Source organism: Opisthocomus hoazin, chromosome 4 (assembly GCF_030867145.1).
Source record: "Opisthocomus hoazin isolate bOpiHoa1 chromosome 4, bOpiHoa1.hap1, whole genome shotgun sequence".
In the NCBI taxonomy this organism is placed as follows: Eukaryota; Metazoa; Chordata; class Aves; order Opisthocomiformes; family Opisthocomidae; genus Opisthocomus; species Opisthocomus hoazin.
This window is the reverse complement of record NC_134417.1, coordinates 72,063,199-72,087,538: the sequence shown is the minus strand read 5'-3', so window position 1 is coordinate 72,087,538 and position 24,340 is coordinate 72,063,199. Positions and strand designations below refer to the sequence as shown.

Here is a 24,340-nt window from a genome sequence, read left to right as displayed (position 1 = left end):
ATTTTGAAATTATTAACTTACCCTGCTTGTTAGTGGAGCTAGAATGCTATTTGTAGAATAAAAAACTTTAATTAACCACAGAAGTAGTTTTGTGCAGCCCTGAATGTGGTGGCAGTCCCACAGTGCTGTCCTGCCAATGAACCTCCACCTCATACTCCTCAGTGGTCCTCAATGGAGAAACCAGTGAGGCTGTTCAGTCTCATTTAACTGCTGCTTTCTTATTTAACTTCTACTCAGACAATCACATGAATACGTGAAAGTCCATAAAACAAATACTGAAAATTATAGTTAAGCTTTGTACGCCATTAAGTATTTGTACCCCATTGGCAGGAACACTCATGACTACTGTTTGTAGATGAGAATGCAGCAAAGAACAGAAGTTATTTCTGTGCAGAAAATTGAAAAATACATAATGAATAGCTGATTTTCTTTCAAGGGGTACTATACAAACATACAAAATTTTTCAGACCTATAAATTCCTGCAGTTCTGCAGGAATATTTTTTTAAATAAAATAATCCCTGTGATATTCAACACTTGCTCTTCCGACAAATGCAGGTGAGCAATGCGATAGCAATTCTTTTGACAAAATGCAGAGAAAGGCTGATTGGAATCCCTATTAATAAAAGGAAGGTGCGAGAAATAAGATCCTCCCCTCTCCCTTCTTTCTCCTCTTCACATCAAGAACAAGATTATGGTGACAAGCTGAAAACAAGGGAAAAAACATCCCTGTCTCTGCCTGGAATGGTCTTCTCTCAGCATTTACAGCTGGCACATTGCTTTGAAGAGTCAGGGAAAAACGTGGTGTTGTTCTGGGAGCTTGTGGATCCCTGATGGATGCTGATCCTACACTGAAGGGAAAATATGCCTAAATCATTCTTAGCCACATTACTAAAACCATGCCTATTGAGTAGGTAGGCAGCCTCACTTCCAAATTTCTCTGCATCAGAACATGATGCAGCTTTGTACACTGTATTCTTGTCCCTTATTTACCACCTCAGTCAGGACTGTTGACACATCCACAATCCTTAGGCAGTTCCCTCACAAGCTCTTAGAAGCACTTTATGTTCACTTTACTTTTGTTACAGTAGCAAAAAAAGACTAAAATACACCCCAGGTCTAAGGTCCGTTATTACAATGAGATTATTAAATAGGTTATAATACATTTCAGGCTTCAAGTATTATGTATGAACCTGGTAAACGATATTTCAGGCATGAGGTGGAGGATGGTAGTGAACACGACAGAGAAACAGACAGGCTTGGGAAAAACACAGTAATAATTTAGAAGAGACTGGCCTCTTTTTTTCCCACCTCTTCACCACTCAAAATACTCAGTCTTTGTTCAGAAGCTTGCAGGCAACTTTACATTGATACATGTGACACTTAAAAAAAGCTGGCAAGGTAACCGAGTTCTTCACTGTTGCAAGTGTAACAGCTAGCCATCTCTTCAATAAATAATGTGGCCTGAGGGACCTGCATGACTTACGATTCCACCACATTCTTCCACAGTCCTTAGACCTCCCTTCTGATCTATACCTTCACACTTTATTTTTCTATAGTCAGATCTTTTCTATTGAACTGGGAGTATGAAAAATGTTGGGAAAATATGAAAAAATTGAGGCAATCTGATGAGTTTTGACGTGCTTAGAAGCTCATCCAAACCTCTCTGAGAAAGAAAGGCTGGCCAGGAAGAGCACAGGATAAGCATCTTGCATTTTAGTTCAGAAACAGCAAATTCATGTTGAGACCATGTGTGTAAAATATATAAAGAAAAGAGGAGTAAAAAGCAAAAAAGTAACCAACTTCTTCAAGATTTTTAAAAACCCTGCAGGATCAAATATTTCTTTACCTTATACGAAGTAACTCTTTCAGGCCTAAAAATGTATTGTCACAGTTTAACTGGAACCACGACAATTGTTTACGTTTCCCCCTTTATGCATTCTCATATGTTGCCCTCTTAATAGCCTTCATTTGACCCTTTCATTACTAATTACACCTATGATAGCAGTGACACCAAACAAACCCAGACTATTGTTCTAAGTACTGTACACACCCAGGGCAGATGACGTGCTTTTTCCCTCCACGTTAATCCACCTGCACTTGTCTGACACTCATCTGTGACGTGGCTATGTTAAAAGGAAAACATAACAATGGACTGAAGTTCTCACCATTTCTGCTAAAGATAAATACAAGAACATTCCAGCTGTAACAGTAAAAATCCAGTTTTGAATGCATGGGTCGGTTGATACAGAAAGGCCAATGTAAAGTCCTACGAATGCTGTTAGTGCACTTATAAAATTCATCAAAATTGCAATCTTCGTGGGAAGCCCTGTACTTAGCAGCACAGCAAAATCTCCTGCATAAAGACAGAAAATTAATTATTTAGCTGATAAATTTATTTGTAAGACTCTTGGTAATAAAAAGTGAAGGAAAATAATTAAGATATGGAAAAAGATAGTGGATGATGGAGGACTGCCCTTCGATTTCTGTACAATGAGTTATAAACTCATCCTGTGAGGAAAAAACCCAAAACCAAAAAAACTCTTATTGACTTGTATTTGTTTAGCTGTTCCTAAAGATAGCATACGGTATACAGGAGTGGCTTTCTGTTAGTTCTCAATGTTCTGTGACATTTCCAACTTGGATACACGCAAAAGTGAAGTCACATGCTTTCCCAGAGTTTCTAAATCTTTCTCGATTGGGAACTTGCCAGTTCAAATCATGTGAGGATATTTGCAGCACGGTCTTTTGAGTTTTTTACAGGTGCTGCAAGTCAGAACAACCTATGCCAGTCTGATTCCAGTTTGAGTTTAATTCCACTGGTTTCAGACCCAATTAGCTTTGATAAATCATACATCAGAATCCCATCATGGATTTTTCTTCTAAAATAAAAGATTTCATAACAGGTACACAGAAAATGATTTTGAAAATTCTTCTCTGTGAGTGTAGAACTGCCATTTTGACACTGCCCCAGAATTAAGAAGGACTGTCTTTGGAGTTAGCTGTTCAGCATTTTGGTAATTTCTTTGCTATGCAAACAAGAGTTACCAGTTTCACAGCAATTCCCCATCCTGCCTTTTTGTTTCGGGCTGTTTTCTACATAGATGTTTTCTGCACAGACATACACGAAATCTCCAGATATTTAAGAAGAGAAACATGCATCCACAGTTCTCATCTCAAATTTGCCAGCATATATATGTTCATCAACACAATATCAGGAACAACTTCATCCACGCTGAAAGATTTACCACAAGGAGATAATTGAAGACAATGTTCAATAGAACTATCTTTCTGTCCTGCCTGGTAGTAAAATGGGTCATATATCTCCTTTTATTGTCTTGTTATTCTTGATTAGCAGCAGGAATGAGGGTAGCATGAGGAATACATTGTTAAATGGCTCTGCTACATATTAAAATTCATAGATAGCCCATTGTGTCAGGCACACGTGACTCTTGCTCACAGCTTACACACGAAAATAGAGGGACACTGACCTGATGGCATTTACATTTGGAGAAGGTGAGATGAGATGGTACTCAATAATGAGAGCAGAAGCCTCCCCTCCTTTTTGTGAAGGGGAAAGCGAAGAACACAGCCTCTTTATATGCCCATCTCATACATTAATGCCATAGTTCAGGATGCTGTAAGCAAGAAGAATTCCCACTAATGTCGCACAGGAAAGATTTATTTTAAAAACTTGGAATGACAAAGACAATCAGGAAAAATACACATGTGTATTTCTTACCCATTTCATGAGGAATTTCATGGCATAAAATAGCAATAGTCGTTGTCACACCTGTTTCTGTTGAGGACGAGAATGCTGCTCCTATTACCAAGCCATCAGCAAAATTGTGAAGACTGTCACCCACTAGAACCATTATTGCTAACAAGCTGATTTTCTTACCTAGGAAAAGACAAACAAACAAACAAACAACAAAAAAGCCCAGAGGTTTTATCACAGACAGATATTGTAATTTTTGCTATGTTACAAATGATTTGGGTGTTTTGGTGACTTCACATATAACAGTACGAAAAGTCATAATAATAAGAGGAAAATAGTTTTTATCTGTTTTGTCTTTGTTATTACACTTCCTTCAATACATTTGAAATAAAAAAGTAGGTTGTAGAATAATTCAGAGATGCAAACACCAGGAAGCAGCTTTCTTATTTTTACTAGGCCAACTATTAGACAAAAAATTAGAATTAGGTTTGAGTCCAGCCTCAAGATACATCGTAAGGGTTTCCGTTAATCTTTCTTTGGTTACTGAAATTGACAGAAGATTTCCTATATGTTATTTTTTTTCATTAAAAGATGGGAGTTTTTCCACTGTTGCTCACAGAATTGCACTGCTATAGTGAAGATGAATACTTGGTCTCATACAGCTGATGATTTTAATACTGTGAAGCATGTTACTACTGAAAATATTTTAAAGGTCTGTTTTTGAGGAAATTTTATTACAATGAAAGATAGAGATGAAAGGCAATAAGCCTCAGAGTATCACCATTTGTACAGCATTACAGCATGCTCATTTCCAACTTCTGTTCCCATCAATTAATGGATGTTATGCTCATAGTACTCCCATCTGCAGCATCACTCATGGATGCAGATGGCTGTTTTTCTTCCCCATACTGATCTGTGACCTTGCTTTAGTGTGGAACAGTACATTGGATGTTCATGATCAGGCATCTGACATGAGTGGAAAGATGTTGCTAATGAAACAAGTACTGAAATCAAGCTAGGGAATTAGGGACAGTCTCTCTATCCAGCCTGTAACCCAGACAGCTGGGCAGCATGCTGAATGGATCCGTGGGGAAGGATTTTATCTCTTCAAGCAGCACTGAGGCTCCGTACATAGGCTCAATGTCTAGGCTTAGCACCATGTAATTGGCTCCCCTATCCTGTACTTTGTTCCACCCATTTTACCCACAATTTTACAAGCAGGACTTCCTAATGCTTCTCAGGAAACTCATCCAGCTTCCCTCTACACAGCATGGACAGAACACTTTGCAAAGGGTTGCTTTTATATCTGAAGAAGCAGGGTCATGATTTGGGCCCTAAATGTGTTTTTTCCTGACCTTCAATGGCCCCACACAGACTTAATATGACAGTCTAAGGAGCCAACGTGGAGCTGCACAGAGCTGTCTGAATACAGTTATTACCAGGTTTTGCTTCACTAATGTTTTCCCAGAGATGACCATTTTATAGTGATGGGGGAGATGTTTTTCTTACAGAAACTGGCTATAACCGAAGTCTTCAGACTATCATAAAAAAAACATACAGCACATAAAAGCCTCACAACTGTATTCAGAAAATCCTCCCTAGTTGCCTGGGAGCTCTGCGGGTTCAGAAAAATTGGCAGGCTTGTTAGATTTTCCTGCCAGCTTACAGAGCCAGACATGGACGTCCCCAGTTTGCACAGTTCTTTCTAAACACTACGGGCAGTTCACAATCAATAGTGCAGAACATGAATTCATAGAAACAACAGATTTCTGCATTACATTAAGTTTGTGATTTGTAATAAGCACTGGTGAGGCCCTGCCCTGAGATATTATTGGTCTGCTTTATTCAAGTATCTGATTACAAAGAAGATATACCACGGTTACTGGAACTCACTCCAGTATGTTGTCTGTAATATAACATAAGGATCAAGTTAACATTATGGAGCAATTACAAATGTAAGCTTTGTGAACTTATTTGACTGAAAGTTAAGAAGATGCATATATAAACAAATCTCAATGTTTATCTTAATTTTCTTTCAGCCTATTTTAAAGTAACTTCGTTACTAGCAGTTATCTCACGACATTATATTGCTGCAACAGTAACTATCGACTATGAACTTATTACCCTAACTATTTCTATAAGGCCTCTTCTTCTTAAACAATCCTACATTTATTTTTGATAATTTTTTCTGCTTTAAATAGGGGATCAGAACTCACAGCAAATTCTATTCCATAATTCTCATAAAGCTAACGCGTGCAGGTCTCCCACCACAGATTACGCTTTTTAAGCTTTGAATAAGAATTTAAAGCAAACATTTGTCCATAAAGAGATCTTTTCTCCAATGTTTTCATTACTCATACAGCAAAAATATTTCTACTTAAAGTCTCACTGAGGATACCAAATATAAAATTCTACTGGTTGATCTTTTCAGATATTGATAGAACAAGTGTGGATAAAGGAGGAGAGGGCCAGTGAGACTTCTTTTTCTTCCAGCAGCTTTTTGCTTTCTGAGTTACTCACTAACTATCTAAGGTGACTGACTTCTCTCACAGTCCTACTTCACACGCATTTACAGTGAAGTCTGCCCTTTCTGGAGATGTCAGGCTTCTGTCTTAGAGCTGCAAATTCCATTACATTTTGGAAAAAAAAACCCCACCTAAAAGTTCAGATCAGTATCAAGGTACCCAGGTATGTTTATGCATCTAGCTACTCATAAGAACTGTAACATTACAAACTTTTGAAGAGATGTATTCTCAAAAAAACCACTGAAACAAAACAACCTCACTTCACTACTATGGTTTCACTTACTGATTTCTAATATAGATGTAAAACTGAAGTGGGAGTTAAAAATGGAACCAAACAAAGAACATTACTGAGAAACTATCCCAAATTTAATTATACACCAAATTTAGTTATTTGGAACAAATAACATTGAGATCATGACAAATATGTTTGTGCTTAGCAGGTAGTGATGATTTATCAGAATGGAAACATCTAGAGATGGACTAGATAGTCACACTGAAACTGGCACTGAATTGTGTACTGCCAGATAGGTGAGAATGAAGAAATGGAAATCGAGATTTCAAATGCCTCAGAAATGGAAATACAGACCACAAGAACAGAGAATACAAAAAACCTAGAAGAACAGAATGACATTATTAAATAAATCGAACTGATGACCTGAGATCTGAGATGACAAAATAAAGGGGAGTTGATGATAATAAATAAACTGATTTCAATTAAAATGTTATTCTCTCAGTTGAATGACTCCAACTCTACTAAGTTCACCAAGATCACACAAGTACAGTCAAAGGCAGGGTTTAGTTTATGCTCTATTTTCCCATTTTTTGGACTAGGCAGCAACAAAACAGAGAATATAGGAATTACTCTGAATCTCTCTGAAGAAAACAGATTATCCTAAAACTGAGATCCATCAGTCCGTAATTCTATACATGTAATAAATCATTACTGGTTTAAAGAGGCTATTGCTTTACTGTGTAGAGAAGAATGAAGCAGAATTGTATTAGTACAGTGAGCCAACAAAACAACTGTTTCACCACCTTCAGAAATAAAAACCCAAGCAAAGTTTACAATTATAAAAATCTGGTTTGTGTTAAATTTTGAATATTTCCCTTTAAGCAAAGGCTTTAGAAAAATGGGTTGCAACAGTGAGTAAACAAACACTAAAGCATGGACAGTATAAGATTAATGAACTTCACAATTACAGGGTTGGCAGCTGAAAAGGTCTTTAAGCAGAGATTAAATTATGTAGCCAAGCACCATCAGATGTGGTGATGCAGCACATAACACAGAGCTAAGCCAGCTTCACACTTTCAATTCCATTTTGGGTCTGAAGGCTTTTCCTATTACTTGTCTAGTCTTTTATTGATACTCACTTTTTTTACTGATCGCCTTACTCTCTGGAGGAACATCAGCAGACTCAGAATCTTCTGGGCTTCTCTAGTTAAAAGCAAACACAATGGATCAGTGTTAAGGGGCTCTTCCAGTTGCTGCTCTAAATACAGGAAAATATCAAATAAGTTCAAGCTTTTTGAATTGAAGATAGTCACTGTTATTTGCATAGCCATCATTAGAATCATTTATTGAGCACTGGTAGTGTGATTGGTACTGCAGAAACACATATAAAAAATATCTCCCTTGCCCAGAAAAGATTACAGTCTAATTCAAGTAGGAAGAAAGACAGTCACAAGTGCTGTTGTAACCCAGGAAAATCATGTTTCTGCTTGAATGCACAAAAATCTGAGCCAAATGCAGAACTAAAAAGGACATTATAATTCAAATTGTATCTTTTGATTTTGTCATGACCAGATGATAGTAGTTTCCTGCTGGATAGGGTGTCTATAGGATTTTCAAGTGAAGAAATAGAGAATATCGTTGTCCTTATCCTAGAGAGTTAATTTGATGCATCAGCCCTAATGTTTAATTAACAGAAACTGCAACTTGGGAAGAGAAGGGAGAACATGAGGAATCTCTCTCTCCCCCTACCTCCCTGGGGCTTTTCTTTCTGACTAGAGAAATTATTATAAATTTGTGCAAGGGTGAGATAAGCCAAAAATCTTGCTTGCTTGAAACCAGAAAAACTGAATTTATAATTGCTATCTTTTCTTTTCTTTTTTTTTTTTTGGCCAAAAAAGCATATTAAAGCTATTATGGCAGCCCGTGAAGAGTCAACAGCAGCACGAAAGAGTGCTTTGTTAGGGACAGCAGCCACCACTTCAAAAACTGTAGCAGAGTTGTGTACTGGCTGCAAAACAGGATATGTTTCTTGGCTGTATTCACTTGGTTGTGATGTGGGATATGTGCCGTAGAAGCATGAGGAGGGAAGGGAAAGGATCTGGGTTTTAAATTCTACATTTTAAAAGAAAAATAAAAGTCTTTAATCCCCATTATTGCAGCCAGTCATATGAATTCCAGTAATTGTTCCACTTCTTCTAGTATTTATTCACATGCCACTTCTTTGAACTCTGAGTCAAAGCTGCAAAACTAATCACTGACCTGAAGGATTTACAGGCTTTTCTTAGTCAACCACTGTTTGTCTTGCTATTACTTACATGTTTCTGAAGAATTGGCCTCTCTTGCACAAACTAGCTAAGCCACGCTAGTTCATGTGATCTATACACAACTTTAGGGGGATCTTGCAGCTGAGAGGAACGACAAGGTCGTTCATTATCATAAACAGGAAGCTATGATGTGGCTTACAAATTAGTAAACATTCTTCACTCGTCTGTTTGCTCTGCATTCAATTGAGAGCTTCCCAACTGTGTTTGAGAGATTAGCAGTGGCTCATGAGGCTTTTACCCATCGCAACTGCTCTAGTAAAATGGATTTCACATTATAGAAGGTGTCTGAAGATTCTGATTTAAACAACCAGTAACTTGTATATCCAGATACCACATATAAACTGAAGAGATTTATTGGAAAAAGAGAAAAAGGTTAAAAGGTATGAGCCAATTTAGTTTGCAAAGATATATTTGTCTGGATACTCTCCAGAGACCAATAGAAAATTATGTAACTTCTTACAGGTAGCACCATTCCCAGATATCCAGCTTGTTTATGTCACTCTTCAAATCTTTGAAAACAGTCCAAGATTTCATCTGTTCACTATTTATGCACTTCACTGCAGAAATCCTGAAGTTTTTGCCATGGGAGAGTCTTCCCTTACATACAATAAATTTTTAAAAAGGAACGAGGAGGAAAATCTTCAAGAATTTTATTAACAAAAGGTAATAAAGGAAGTGTATTATTATGTCAATCTGATACATACTTAAGAAAAGTTATTGTAAAATTTGTGTTTGAATTGTCTGTAAAAACTCTTATGAACTTCAAAATCTAGAGATTCCTGACAATCATGCCACATAATAAAGGACAAATTAATAAAGAATGAAAAATAATAGTGATTTATTACATTAATTTGGTTCATTTTTTTGAGGAACAGAGAAAGAAGGATATAAAATCAGGGAAGTATGTCTTATTGGTAACCTACCAACTGTATGGCTGAAGTAGATTTGCCTCTGCCTGAGTGTTCATTTAATTCAGATTCCACTGGAAGATCATGGGAATGTCCCCAGTGCCCATTAACTAAAGAAAGGCCCTGCTGAATGAAGATGCTTTGCAATTAGTTCTGAAACCCAGTGAACACAGCTGCAATCTTTCTCAGCCTTTTGTGAAAGTTTAGCATTTATAAGGATTATTTGTTTCAAAACACAACGTATTGACAAAGATTGTTGGCTAGCAACATTTCCTAACTCTTATCTGTTTAAAAAAAACCTGAAAACTTAATCAGATAAATCAGTGACAACCACAATGGCTCAAAAAAACTTACTTTGTTTTAAAACTGAAGATCAAAATTTGAAGCTGAGATGGATATAAAAATTAACTTTTACAATTCATCTAGTTCTCAGTAGAAGTTGTTTTGAAATTTGTGGGATGGTGATAAAGCCATTCTCTCCAAATAAGTAACCAAAAGGACTACTTTTTACCAAACAAACAAATTATAATCATCATCAAAATATTCTCATTCTATTAATCACACAATATTCTTAAGGCTGACTCAAAAATAATGGGAATAGGGACTCATTGCTACGTATCTAAATCAGGCCAGTCATTAAACACTCTCTGTAGAACAGAACCAGCAAAGTCTTAGCCTTCATAAGTGACATTAAGATAGCACCCCATGCTGAGAAACTTAATGAGCCATCAGACTCAGTGTTACTTTATATCCTTGTGCATATTTTCAGGCATCAGCCACACTGAAATGAAGTAACAGAATTACAATAAGCATGGCAGTGAGCAAGGAGATACTATTAATATAAGACTGGGTTCTACTGACTGCAACATACATATTAGATTTTTCAAATCTGTTGGGATAGGGGTCAAAAACAATTTGGAGATTTTAAGATATCATTTTTGAAAATATGTTGTGTTTACATCTATATTTTTCTCCTCTTCAAACAGAGCCTAGAGTAAACAACTATCACTGCTGTTTCATACGGATACATACTCTTCACCTGCTCCAGTGCTAGTCTAATGAGTCCATAAGTATGCTTATAGAACATATTCAACTGTTTCCTTCTTGAGTTATAAATATATGGAACACATTCATGAAGGATACAAAAACCACAGAGCAAAGAAAAGTAGACATTGAAGATCAATCTAGTAGGAGCACTTTGGAAAGCATTTTTAGTGCTTTGTTTAACTGATAAAAATGATAATTATTTTCCAGAACCATTTTAACATTTTGTGTACCACAAAATCTCAAAATAAACGAGCTTTTTTTAAGCATAAATTGTACAAAGCTTTACCTCATCACGTGGTGTTACCAGAAGAAAGAAACACTTTTCTATCAGAAAAAATCCATGAATTCCTCCAATTATTCCCAAAAGTTTCCAAATATACTCTTTACCATCATAGAAATGTTCTGCCTCTTGTGCTTCATGTTTATGTAAACCAAGAGTCTAAAAAAAAAGATAAAGTATAAAAATTTAAAATGGCAATGTTTTAATTTTGGCTAGAGTAATCCATAATGTGTTAATTCAATTTATTCTCAAAGTTTTCTTTTGCCATCTCTTTCAAATTTAAATTGTGTTTTGAGCTAATCAGCTGAATAGTATATGAATGAAATGAATTATTAGGAACCTCTGCTACACTTCATTATCTCTCAGTGGTGAAAGTAACATTATTTTTAGAGACTGTTTTATCAAATTATCCTTTATGTATATATATTTATATGGTGTATTTTGTTTGCAGTAAATTGAGCTTTAAAGTCTAGGAAGTTATTTGCATCATCTTCAGATGTAAACTTCATGTTGAAAATAATCCATAAATCTTTCTGCTGCTGGGTGTTCTTCCATTTTTTTCCCCAGTGGCACAGCATGGTAGCCCTCCTTTGCTCTGAAAGTGGGGACTTTAAAGGCTACTGGATACATCACTTAAAACTGGTGAAAGAGAATACTTTTATACTCAAAAGGTGGTTCTTAAAGAAACACTTTTGTCTGACATTCACTGAGAATTGCCTTCCTTAAACCACTCTCTGGGTTCTGCTTCCAGAGATGATGTATTGAATAAGAAGAACATTTTGACCAGAATCTCAAGTGAAGGTGTGAAGCTCTCTTTCAATGACTAGCTGAAGTCTACTCATAGCAGTTGTGTCATATCAGAGGAGACTCAGCTAAAAATAAATTAATACACAATGGAAAGTTTGGTTCTGTTTTCCACGCTATCCTATTCTTAAAATACATTTTATTACTTTAGGAAAAAATCATAGCACCCATTTTATTACAATTCTAGGCAGCAGGACTAATTAGGCTGACAGCCCTTAGTTCTCTGGAACAATGTGTGGATGGGACTCATACAACCTATGGATAATTTATCCTAAAATGCATTGCAGAATATGCCTCATAGAGTCTAATACACTTCTAACAACCTGGCTTGCACAGGACTTTTGGGTTTTCTGAGAAGATTTTGTGAAAATAGGAACCTTATTTTCTCTGAATTAATCTTTCATTGGTTTCTGCTTTCTACTACCTGGAATCTCTCTCTAAACTACAAAGTGCAAATGTAATTGGAATGCTAAAAATTGGTTCACAGATTTCATGGAAAGCTTTATTTTTAAACAGATGAGCATTAGCCAGGTTTAAATGAAACTTTTCTCTGTGTGTGTGTGTGCACGTACATGCATACTTGTCAACATTTTAAAACCCAAAGGTGTGTATTACCTACCTGAGGAATAAGGTGTAGCAATGCGTCTCCAGAAAGGGTCCCAACAGCCAAACCGACAAACAGCTGTAAAATGAGTGTATAGATTTCTTGACAGGAGTTAAATAAAATGAGGGTTGTACCAAACATAGATCCAACAGTAATAAGTAAAACAGCAACAGTGCTGTAACCATATTCTGTAGGGAAAAACAAATGAAACAAAACAAGGGCACCTTTAATAATTCAGCACTTGTATTTATTTGTTTTGTATTTGGTTTTGAGGCTATGCTTTGCCACCTCTGTGTACAAGCACACAGAGGAGAAGTGATTCATTTTGCCACATAGATTCTTCTAGTCACGTGTGACACAGATGACAGAATTGGAAACCTAAAAATCATTCATTTTTTCAGGCTTTACAGGTAATGCAGTATAATGCTTGCAAATTTCTGACCTTAAAGAGCTAAATAGACTGTGACTGTGTAAATTAGAGACACTCAGAGCAGCACAGTAGATGCTGTTTTCTGTTAAACAGAAAACAAATGCAGAGCAGCACAGTAGATGCTGCTCTGCATTTGTTTTCTGTTTTAACAGATTTATGCTTGTTATTTTATTTCACATGCCACACCTATGCATCTTCACAGACAACACCACATTATTAGCCAAATCATATTCAGTAAACAAGGCCTAAAACCTCAGATGAATGTAGGCATCTAATTTAAGTTCTAAGCATAAATTTTTTGGTTCAAATTAGGTTTACAAATGTTCTGTGGACATACACTCCTTCAGTTACTAGATCAGGACCACCAACCTATTTTTCCCAAGTTATTGGGATTTTTGGAAGGTTACTCATATAATTCTTCAGAGTTACATGCTGCTCACATTTCCAACCTTTTGCACAACATGAATCCTGATTAATCTGTATGAAAGTCTTATGATGGAGGTAAAACACTGACGAGAAACAGACATAAAAGAACTAATGCCAAAATATTCAAAATTGTCACTTCATGTTTTACACTTTAATAGCACTGCAAGTGCTCAGCACCTCATAAAATCAGACACTAAATTTCACAGACTGCACGTCCAAATACAAGGGTATAGTAGATATCTATGGAATGTCAAGCCTTGGTGACTTAGGCAAAACAGCACAGCCTGTCAGTAAAACAGAACTGAAAATAAAATTAATGAGCCTATGCTTAGGTCACTAGGTCACACATAGATCAAACATGAAGTCCTTTGTCTGTCTCAGGACAGCAGAAGTGTCCCTATGGTCATGGAAACCTTCCTGTGCCAAAAAGCACAGGGAAAGGGCTGGAGAATGGGCTCTTCAGTCCATTCTATGTTTGAATAGTTCAGCTTTTCTCATCTACACAGATCTCCCACCTTTATGAGATCACTAAAATGTCATTGATTGGGCTGATGGCCTTAGACTTGGGAGAATCTCACTCAACTGTGAATTTGCCATGGACCTTGTATATGACCTGCGTAAGTTCCTTTCTTTCTTTGTCCCTTGATTTCCTGTGTGAGAAATGGGCATATCCGTGTAGCTTAGACCAAATAAAAGCAGTAAAGACTGCAAGGTGTTCAGGTAATGAGAAGAGAGATAACATAAGAAAGAGGGACTACTGCCTTCTGGGGAGCTATACTAATTCTTCCTATTCTGTATGCTTCTTTTTCCTATAACCATTCTGGGCATAACCACGAGTGTCCCTCCGTGCCCTTGTCTAACATGTTTGTTCAATTCACACCCATAGTTCAATTAATCTGTACACCATGGAATCACTCAGATCATTCCCACAAGCTGCTTAACATGTGTAGCTTCTAGTACGGATAGAATTTAGAGATGGAAAGTGCTGTTCCATAAGGATCATTGGCCAGCAGGATGTGTGGAAAGCTTACTAGCTCCTAAAAGACTTAGTCATTTACAGCTGGCCATGTAGATATTAGGATAAAGGTACTGAAGGCATTATTTTGTAGCCTAAAAGTGCTGCTCTAGCTGCAGGTGGTTATGGTTAGATGCCCATTCCTTTTTGCTCATTCCTGGCTCCCAGATCCCCCACCAGAAATTAATAACCCCTGTCTTACACCATGTTTGTAACCACTTCCCAGATGTCGCTGGTTTAAAGTAAAAAAACCCTAGGAAACACATTAAGAAGCCCTTAGGTCGGATCAGATTCAGATTTTTTTTTGATAGGGTGGACTAGGGATTGGTTACAGGAGAAGCTGAATCAGCAGAACAGACAGGGCAGAAATATTTGGAAGCAGTGGCATGTGAGGACTATGACTGCAACTGGAAACAATCTGGTTGTACTCTAACTTAGTTCTTGTTCCAGCTCTATCACACAAGTCCTACTGCCCATGTGACTGGTTTTCTAACTGTTTTTCTTTTTCCCATGGTAGTATCCCCAAAGCCCTTCTGATGTAAAATACCACAACATGAAAAACTAGCAGCATTCACAGAGAACTTATCTACATCAAGCATTTGCCAGATCATGGTATAAAATGCCAGCTAACACAACCTTGATGACATATGTAAGAGCAATGCAAAGACTCCAGTATAAACTTGGTGAAAATATAAAAAAATAGGTCATTATTGCCCAGCAACCCGCTGATAAGGACCTGTCATCGCTCACCTGCTGCCTACATCAAATAGTCCTCTAAGAAACGAAGAAAGCTTAAAACGTTACACATTGAAATAGAATTCTGCCTAATATAAAATTGAGACCATTCAATCCCCTCACTTCTCAATACAGTACTATTATCGACATATATGCTATGAAATGACAGAGTGCATGAATCTCATCATGTTTTGGCTTAATTTTATTAATGAATGAAATGTATCCAGAAGTTAAGCCCCTGCACCCTTTTATCTGAATTTTTATAATATATTACTGATAACAACATAACTCACTTTCCAAAGTTGTTGGTGGAAGCTTTGTCTGCTTGGAGTCAGGAAGCTGACACGGACAACTTAGTAGTTGCTGAATGATAGCTGGACTGATTTGCTCGAAGTGGTCCTTAGAAATGGAGGAAGAACTATTTTTTAAAAATATCTTCACAAGTTCATTGGCAGAGAAACAAACCTATATAGAAAAGTATAAACAAATACTGAATATGTTGCATATACCTGCATTTAATGCTGAGGTTAAATACAGAATCTTAGAGAAACACAGGGCTATACAGTCTAGAAAAAACTTGTTTTCCATATACTGTTTTCTGGATAAATTAATTTAATTACTTCAATTACTTCTAATTATTTTTTTGGGTTTTTTTCCAGTTAAATCTTGATACTACTATATATTTCAGAATGCTTGAGGTGAAGTTACACAATTGCTAGTGAAGCCTGTTAATATCATGAGGATTATTGTCATATGTCCTAACAAAATTATTTTAATGCTAACACAAATCATATTCTTACCTATTAATGTAAGACTATGTTAATAGCAATAATATTGCTATTAATGTGAGATACTGCCTGTATCAAGGCAGTACTGCAATTTGTCCTTGTGCTGCACCTTTAGTAATATATGGAACTAAGTTGTTTTTTTTAATTCTTTTAACAATGGCATGTCACTTTAAGGTCAGCAAACTAGATGTTACATAGTATAAATTTGGTCTAAAGATTACTAAATGATTGTATTACTAGAGGTACTTAAGAATTTCAACTACTTTTGTTTTTGTTAGAAACGTCTCTGTCAAAAAAACCCTACTTTTCTTGGGAACATTTGTATTTGAAAATATTCATGAAGAATCGGTTTTTCATTTCCAGGACGAAACTTCTAGTAAAAATGTGAGCAGTTATCATTAGAACAGTTCTAGTGCCAATTTCTGTAAGAACTTTGAAAAAGAAGTCCAGATCAAAAATGCTATTTTACTTGAAGGAATAATCTTCATTTCTTATTCTCATCTGATTAGTTGTGATTCAATTAAGAAATAAATAGTGGTTTCTCTCACTTAAATTAGTCTGCATCTGAGAATCAAAGAATTCCTAAATATCTTTTTCAAATCACCGAAACTTAGGTTTCTTTTGAAAGAAAATTACTATTTAAATAAAAAAGTTGTAATTGTCATTACTTTTAAATAACCCAGCTAAAACCCCACACCTTCCTGCCTAAGAAACTGAATGAAATAAGCACTGATGTATTTATTCTGAATACTACATTCAAGTCTTGAGGATAACAGTTGATCTTGCCATCTAGATCTAGTCTGTTCTGCCTCCAAGCAGAAGGAGCGCAGGAAGACAACGCAGGAGCTACCATATTGGAGAAGACCTTCAGCGTGTCTGTTCTAGGCAGTGGTTTTGACTCCAGAAGTAGAGAACAGCAAAAGTGGTATGAAGTTGGAAGTCTAGATCGTGGCTGATTATGAGCAGCATTCGTCACCTGTCAGTACGGGACTGATATTTATTGCCTTCACTGATGACCTGAGTGATGGAATACAGTGTACCATATTGCATTGACAGATGAAATCCAACGGGAACAAGTAGTCAATATGCTGATGGGCATGGCTGCCACTTAGAGGGATCTTGACAAGCCAAAGAAACGGGCTGACAAGACCTTCATGAAGATCAGCAAAGACAAATTTATTGTGCTTCAAACAGAATAATCTCATGCATCAACAAAGGCTCAGAAAAATTTACTGCAAGGTAGTTTTACAGGAAAAGCCCTTCAGGTCCTGACAGACAACTTGAACATGTATCACCAGTGTGCCCTTGTGGCAGTGAAGGCTAACTGCATACTGGGCTGCACCAGCAAGAGCGTAGCCAACAGGCAGTGGAAAAAGATTATTGCCCTCCACTCAGGACATGAGTCCACATCTGGACTATGTCATTTAATAACCAGCAGTACAACAAAGTCATTGGTGAATTGGAGGAAGTCCAATGGAGGGCCACCAATATGGCTAGGGAACTGGAGCACACGATGTGCAAGGAGAGGCTGAGGGATCTGGGTTTGTTCAGTTTGGAGAGGAGTTGGGAAGTATCTTAGGACTTCAATAATATAATGGGTTTTATAGGGAAAATAGAGCCAGAGACTTCCCAGAGGTGTACAGCAAAAGGATGAGAGGTAACAGGTATCAGTTGCAGCAGGGAAAATTCCAATTAAAAAAATGAAGGCAATAAAGCATTGGCACAGGTTTCCCAGAAAGACTGTGGAATCTCCGTCTTTGAGACATACAGAATGCAGCTGGACATGGCCCTAAGAAACATCATCTGACTGTGATGTTGGCCCTGTTTTGAGAAGCAGGATAGACAAGATGAGGTCTGGGAGCGATTACTATGAACATAAATATTAATAAATATTAATGTGATTTTATTATCAGGAATTTTAAATGAAAAAGCAAGATCTTACCTGGAAAATAAACTGTCCATGCCCACACAAAAGAATAATTTTAGCGCTCATTTAGTAAAATGTTGTTCTAAGACTTGCGGCATTAGGGCCTGCATCTTTTCCAGTTGCAAGCCCTAGCCTTTTAGGCCTCTTAACATAGGGAGGTAGAGTACTAAGTCTCCATTAGTAAAGCAACTATGTGTGTACTCCTGGAGGATGATACTGAAGAAACAAGTAAATCAAATTTGCATAGTCATATATGGAAAAACTGCATGGATGGATGGATGGACGGATGGACGGATGGATGGATGGATGGATGGATGCATGCATGCATGCATGCATGCATGATTTTGGTTTCCAAGATCCTCTTTAATGAGGAATAACAAATAAACACATAGATATTGTGACGTAGTTTAATGGAACTTCATATTATTGCTCTTAGATCATCTGCTACTTGCCTCTTTTATAGGCATTTTTAAATCAGTGGAGACTTAAAAAGAAAGCAGTGACCTTTTTCTGTGATGATGTTTCAAAATACAATTCGTATCTAAAAATCAAATTACAGATCTTAATGTAGCTAGCAAACACAAACCATAAACGAGTCAATGCCTCATTTGTAGCAGCATCTGTTACTAATGGAGCACAATGGCTATCATAGATATGTGCACAAAGCAGGAGACAAAATTAGCAACACAACATTGAAACACAAAGCCTTCTAATGGAATATGTCCAAGAAAAGAGACATAGCTAGAAAGAAGAGGAATGGAATAAAAAAGAAGAATTAGGAATTAATATGGAAGATAAATTCTCTTCTCTCCAGACATTTCTTTGTGATGTTTTTCATCTATACAGAATATTTGGCTCTCAGTTTGACTCCCAAGCCTCACAAAACTCCCTTGAACACTTATTTTTTGAGTTACAGTCAGTCTCAGAAGTTCAAGCAATCAAAAACTGTGTTTTATAAGTTCTTCTATTGCTGGAGAACAATTTTACTTCTTGTACAGATAGTACCACTACAAAGTTCTGTCCTTCATAATTTAAAGTTGATATGAAACACATTTTAAATTACTTTCATTTAAAATTACTTTGAGACTCCATTAAATGCTTCGTCATGCTGATCAGCATGTGGTCAGCTGGAAAGAAATAAACATATTGATAGAGTATGTATTCCAAATGCAATAAAATTGCACAGATAAATACCTATCAGAACGGCATTTAACCAGATGCCATTTGTCTCGGTTCCACATCATAAAATGACCACACAGCTAAAGTCAATTGCACATCACTTATTCTTCTAAATGGAGAACAAATATTGTCTTTGAGTTAACTTAAACTATAAAGAACTGAAAACAATAGAAACATACTCTTTGAAGTATATATTTCAAATGTATATGTCAAAATATAGACAAAGTATATACTTTGAAGTCTCCTTTTTTGTTTAAGGAATGTCTTCCAGTCTAAAGGATGGAAGTCAGTTAGCATCTTAACCATTGTCATAACCAAAAATTATTTATTTTCTAGTATTTGAACTTAAGTTCAACAAGGGAAAGTTCAGGGTCCTGCACCTGGGGAGGAACAACCCCATGCACCAGTACAGGATTGGGGCGGACCTGCTGGAGAGCAGCTCTGTGGAGAGGGACCTGGGTGTCCTGGTGGATGACAAGTTGACTATGAGCCAACACTGTGCCCTGGCTGTCAAGAAGGCCAATGGGATCCCAGGGTCCATGAAGAAGACTGTGGCCAGCAGGACGAGGGAGGTTCTCCTCCCCCTCTACTCTGCCCTAGTGAGGCCTCATCTGGAGTACTGTGTCCAGTTCTGGGCTCCCCAGTTCAAGAAACTGGAGGAGCTGCTGGAGACAGTCCAGCGGAGGGCTACGAGGATGATGAGGGGACTGGAGCATCTCTCCTATGAGGAAAGGCTGAGGGAGCTGGGCTTGTTTAGCCTGAAGAAGAGAAGGCTGAGAGGGGACCTAATAAATGCCTATACATATCTCAAGGGTGGGTGTCAGGAGGATGGGGCCAAACTCTTTTCAGTGGTGCCCAGCGACAGCACAAGGGGCAACGGGCACAAACTGAAGTAGAGGAAGTTGCATCTGAACATGAGGAAGAACTTCACTTTGAGGCTGATGGAGCACTGGAACAGGCTGCCCAGGGAGGTTGTGGAGTCTCCTTCTCTGGAGATATTCAAGACCCACCTGGACCAGGTCCTGTGCAGCCTGTTGTAGGTGACCCTGCATCGGCAGGGGGGTTGGACTAGATGACCCACAGAGGTCCCTTCCAACCCCTACCATTCTGTGATTCTGTGATTTAGGATAAGGATAAAATCACCTGCAATGACTCACCATTCTTCAAAGCCCTCAAAGAGGATACTACGTAGTAGCTAAAGTTCTGTCTTACAGACTCTATACTTTCTAAAGGAGGCTTCTGGACTCCATAGATGGCTATTAAAAGCATTTGGAAATGTCCAATCTTCAGTTTACAGAAGCCTTTTAAAAACAACTTACGTAGAAACCTTAATTTACTTTTCACAGTTTTTTTCCTTAGTACAGAACAACCCTTCTTTCCACAAGGTCACTTAAGGGGCCCTAGAAGCTCTGCAACATAAGAGCACAAGAAATCTCAAATAAATGTGAAAACATTGAAGCCACAGTACTACAGTCCTCTGTGTCTTGAAGAAACACCTGATTCCACATAACACTAACAATTCTGTTAGCCCCTCCCAGACACTTTAATCACACATTCAATATCCATAAAGTTCTTCCCCCTATTAATATTTAAACAAATGTAACTATAGAAACACATATTTTTATCAGTATCTACACAACTTTTGAAACTAAGAAATTTTTCCTCAGAAATAACACAGTGTTTGCAAAGCAATTTGAACTTCTATCACTGAAATTCTGTGACCAATACTATAATAACATGAAGATAAATTAACCTGGTCCCAGTCTGTGCTCCTTTCATGTTCTTCAAAATAACCTTTCAGATAGTCTCCTTTTGTATAGTTTCCTTTGACTGGAGTATTTCTGGTTCCAGTATCTCTGATTGCCGTACGATAACGTCTTCTTTTGTGGCTGTGCAATTGTCCATTTACAGTGCAGGTCTTTTTGGCTGTAAGCATGTTCAGTAGTTGTTCTAGTTCTATTAATTCATTAGAAAACAGACATGTTACTGTGGGAAAATACACATTTAAAAAAAAACAAAACCAAAAGTAATTGTTAAAATTTTGTTAGTTTTAACATTAATTCAGCTTCTCATTTTAATACTTTTTTCTCTCCTCAGTTTAGTACTGCAGGTAATATCCGCTTAACACCTGTAGAAGTTCAAGACATCTGTATAGTCAGCCTTTCCTTCTTTCCAGTGCCATACTCAGATGTTTTGCCTATGACTATCTCAGAGGAAAACAGAAGTGACTGAAAGGCAGTTTGTCTTCCATTTAATCATCGATCTCTGCCAAAGTTATCTACAAATTAATGCAAAAGAGCTTCACATTTCTTTGAATTATCCTGTGTAAATCGAACACCATGCTAGGATGCCATGACCAGGTATTCGGATGCTCCAGAAAGACCAGGAGGACAGATCCTTTATAGGGTGTCCTGAAAGTGATCTTCAGGATGCCATGCTGCCCTTCGCGCTTCAGCAGTGGAACACAGGACAGCGGATTTTCTCTCTCCTTTGGTTAATCTGGAATCACGCCTGTTTACAGCACTGAAGTAGGAACGAGGGAGCCAGGATCCCTAATTCAAACCTGAGACAATGCAGGGATGTATCCCATGACACAGCTTGACTGCAATAGATGTGCCTGCTGAAGAAAAGCTTGGTTATATGTGGGGCCATGCTCTATGCTATCCACCTTCCTTCACCCCTGCATTTTAAAGACGAAGCAATAGTGATAGTTTCTGTAAACCTGAGTTTGCGCATTGGAACCAAAGGCAGACCACAAATTAATTTCAAAGGAATTTAGATCAAAATGTGATAATCCTTTATTTTTTAATGTTGTTATTCAGCAAAAGCAAATGGTATAATCTTAGAATCATAGAATCATTAAGGTTGGAAAAGACCTCTATGCTCATCAAGTCCAACCATCAACCCAGCACCACCATGCCTACTAAACCATGTTCCAAGGTGTCACATCTGCATGTTTTTTTGAACACCTCCATGGATGGTGACTCCAGCACTGCCCTGGGCAGCCTATTCCAATGCCTGACTAGTCTTTCAGTAAAGAAATTTTTCCTAATATCTAATCTAAACCTCCCCTGACACAACTTGAGGCCATTGCCTCTCGTCCTATCGCTAGTTAGTTGGGACAGGAGACCAACACCTTCCTCACTAAAACCTCCTTTCAGGTAGTTGTAGAGAGAAATAAGGTCTCCCCTCAGCCTCCCCTTCTCCAGACTAAACAGCCCCAGTTCCCTCAGCTGTTCCTCATAAGACTTCATACTAAATCTTACAAAAAGGCTTGTGATAAGATGTTTATCTACTTTCTTTGTCTTGAGCAAACAGATCTGAATGGAGTTGAATCTAGATTTTTTTTTTAAAGCAGTCAACTCTAATTTTCTTATTCTTCATGCTGCTAGTTCCTTGCTCTTTCCTGCAGTTGCTATCAAGAATTTAAATAAATTTAAAGGAACATTTTAACTAGCTTAGGCTTAAAATACACTTAATTTGTAACAAACTGGTCAAGGATATTTTTTTGTTTCTCTGAATGACACCGTAACTCCACCAACCATAAAGTCTTGCTGTTGTCTTCACCGGGGCCTGAATTTCACCACATATAGCGATTTAGTAGTGCTGTGCTGCACTCATTCTTGGAAGTCAACTGCTTCAGAAGTTCTGGCTTGGCAATTTCAAAGGAAGGGTTTTGCTGCAAAACTAGTTTATGCAAGTACAACCTAGGAGTCCAAGTTTAGGGCTGAGAATTTTGTTCTTTTTTTCTCATTTACTTTTGTGTTTCAACGTACCTCTGTGTAACCTGAGTGGCAAAAATGTTTCTACCTATGCTCAATTCAACTTTTTAAGCTGTTTTAACCCATACTTAAGAAGTGGTTTGAAAAGCTTATGAAGCGTTGCTATTAGCAGTTACCACAAATAAGGAAAAGTAGATGTCTTATAATAACCTTCTAAATCCATACTAGGCCCTTGAGTACATGGTTTAGCTTCTTAAACTGCTAAGCATGCAGAATCTTTTACAGAACTTAATAGCAGCTGCTGAGAGCTCAACATGTGTTTTCTATTTTTTTTTTTCCATTTTCAGACCACTTCGAACTCTCCCATACTTCTATTTCTTTATGGTTAAGTAGCGTTTCTGATATATCTAGCAACAGAGCTCCTGAAGAAAATGAACTTTGCATGTTCCAGACCCACTGACTGGGTACTAAGATCAGAAGTCGGGTATGGAAGCACAAACCATAAAGATGTTTTCAGGCCCATTAGGCAGATATCAGAAAGCATTTGGTCAAACCATAGTGGCCTGTGTCTATTTCATTTTTCTGGGGGTATGTCTACACTGAGGTGTGAGTGACTAAGGTGTCTAATCTGTCTACCGTACATGAATTATCCCCTCTACCCCTAAATGAGTCTTACAATGTATCAAGATCTGCATGAAGATCTGCAAGAAGCAATGTAAACAAGGCCCCAGTGAACTCTGCCCTCCCAGCTAGATTGCCACTCTCAGAGTTCTCTTGCGTAGTTCAGATTGTGCTGAGCAATTAAGTAATAAATTAATGTGATGGTACACATTTAATAATCACAGTAACAATTTGGTTTATACCTCTCAGAGAATTATTAAAATAAGGAGTTTATTTTCCAGCCTTGTTTGTAAATTTAGAAAAGACTGCTTAACAGCTCTAAAATGAAATGGCATTTAAATCTAAAATGAAGTGCAAAAAGTCCTTTAGGCATTTAAAGATAGTTTACATCAAAAGTATGTTGCAAAAGGCAACTAGAGATGAATAAATAGCTTACCTGTTACTTGAAGCTCAGTAGTACTGTTCAGAGAATTGAAAATATATTTTATAAAAAATTCTGGTGAGGGCAAACTTGCTTTCCCCATACAGACTCCTTGGAGAGCCAGAGTAATGATTAAAGCAGCCAGGCGTGGAAGAGTGTTTTCATCAGCACCATCTTTGTCCATTATATCAGCATTTTTCTCCAGAGTACTCACATCAACACACTGAAATCAGGAGAAAACAGCATGAAGGCAGCTCTGGTCACCTCCATCTAAATAATGAGAGTGACAGGAAGAGAAACTGGAGAGAACACTTTCACAGACAGACAGGGTAGAAAAAATACTAAGATTAAAGCTGTAACTGACAGCAGGACAGCAAGTGCGAAACGGAGGACATTTCAGGAGAACAGGCATAGAATCAACAAGCCTGAAATATTGCGCAGTGTCTGATGGGGAAGAAGTATAGTCCTTCACTCAGGTTATTTTTGCTTTGTGTTATTTTCATGCTGTTTCTGTTATTCCCATGTCCTCCTCAATTACTTCTACATCTACTTCCAAAAAGTGGCAGAAAAGGGAGGGATTTTTATTAAGGCACAAGAAATTCACTCAAATAATACAGACTTTAACTCTTTATCTCA

General features: G+C 37.5%; 1 protein-coding gene across 8 annotated transcripts in view; it reads right to left on the bottom strand.

The window, feature by feature from the left end:
• Positions 1 to 24,340, bottom strand: part of SLC39A12 (solute carrier family 39 member 12) — a 49,495-nt gene that overhangs the window by 5,227 nt on the left and 19,928 nt on the right. For 5 of the 8 annotated variants that reach the window (XM_075419470.1, XM_075419468.1, XM_075419466.1 and 2 more), the window contains 8 exons: positions 23,720 to 23,927; positions 20,694 to 20,896; positions 15,340 to 15,511; positions 12,456 to 12,628; positions 11,039 to 11,191; positions 7,613 to 7,676; positions 3,741 to 3,899; positions 2,167 to 2,354 (listed from right to left, as the gene is read on the bottom strand). In XM_075419470.1, the coding sequence (XP_075275585.1) occupies positions 2,167 to 2,354; positions 3,741 to 3,899; positions 7,613 to 7,676; positions 11,039 to 11,191; positions 12,456 to 12,628; positions 15,340 to 15,511; positions 20,694 to 20,896; positions 23,720 to 23,927 (1,320 nt within the window). Of the gene's footprint in view, positions 1 to 2,166; positions 2,355 to 3,740; positions 3,900 to 7,612; positions 7,677 to 9,720; positions 9,832 to 11,038; positions 11,192 to 12,455; positions 12,629 to 15,339; positions 15,512 to 20,693; positions 20,897 to 23,719; positions 23,975 to 24,340 lie in introns of all 8 variants that reach the window. The other 3 variants (XM_075419473.1, XM_075419467.1, XM_075419472.1) reach the window with 3 other exon arrangements.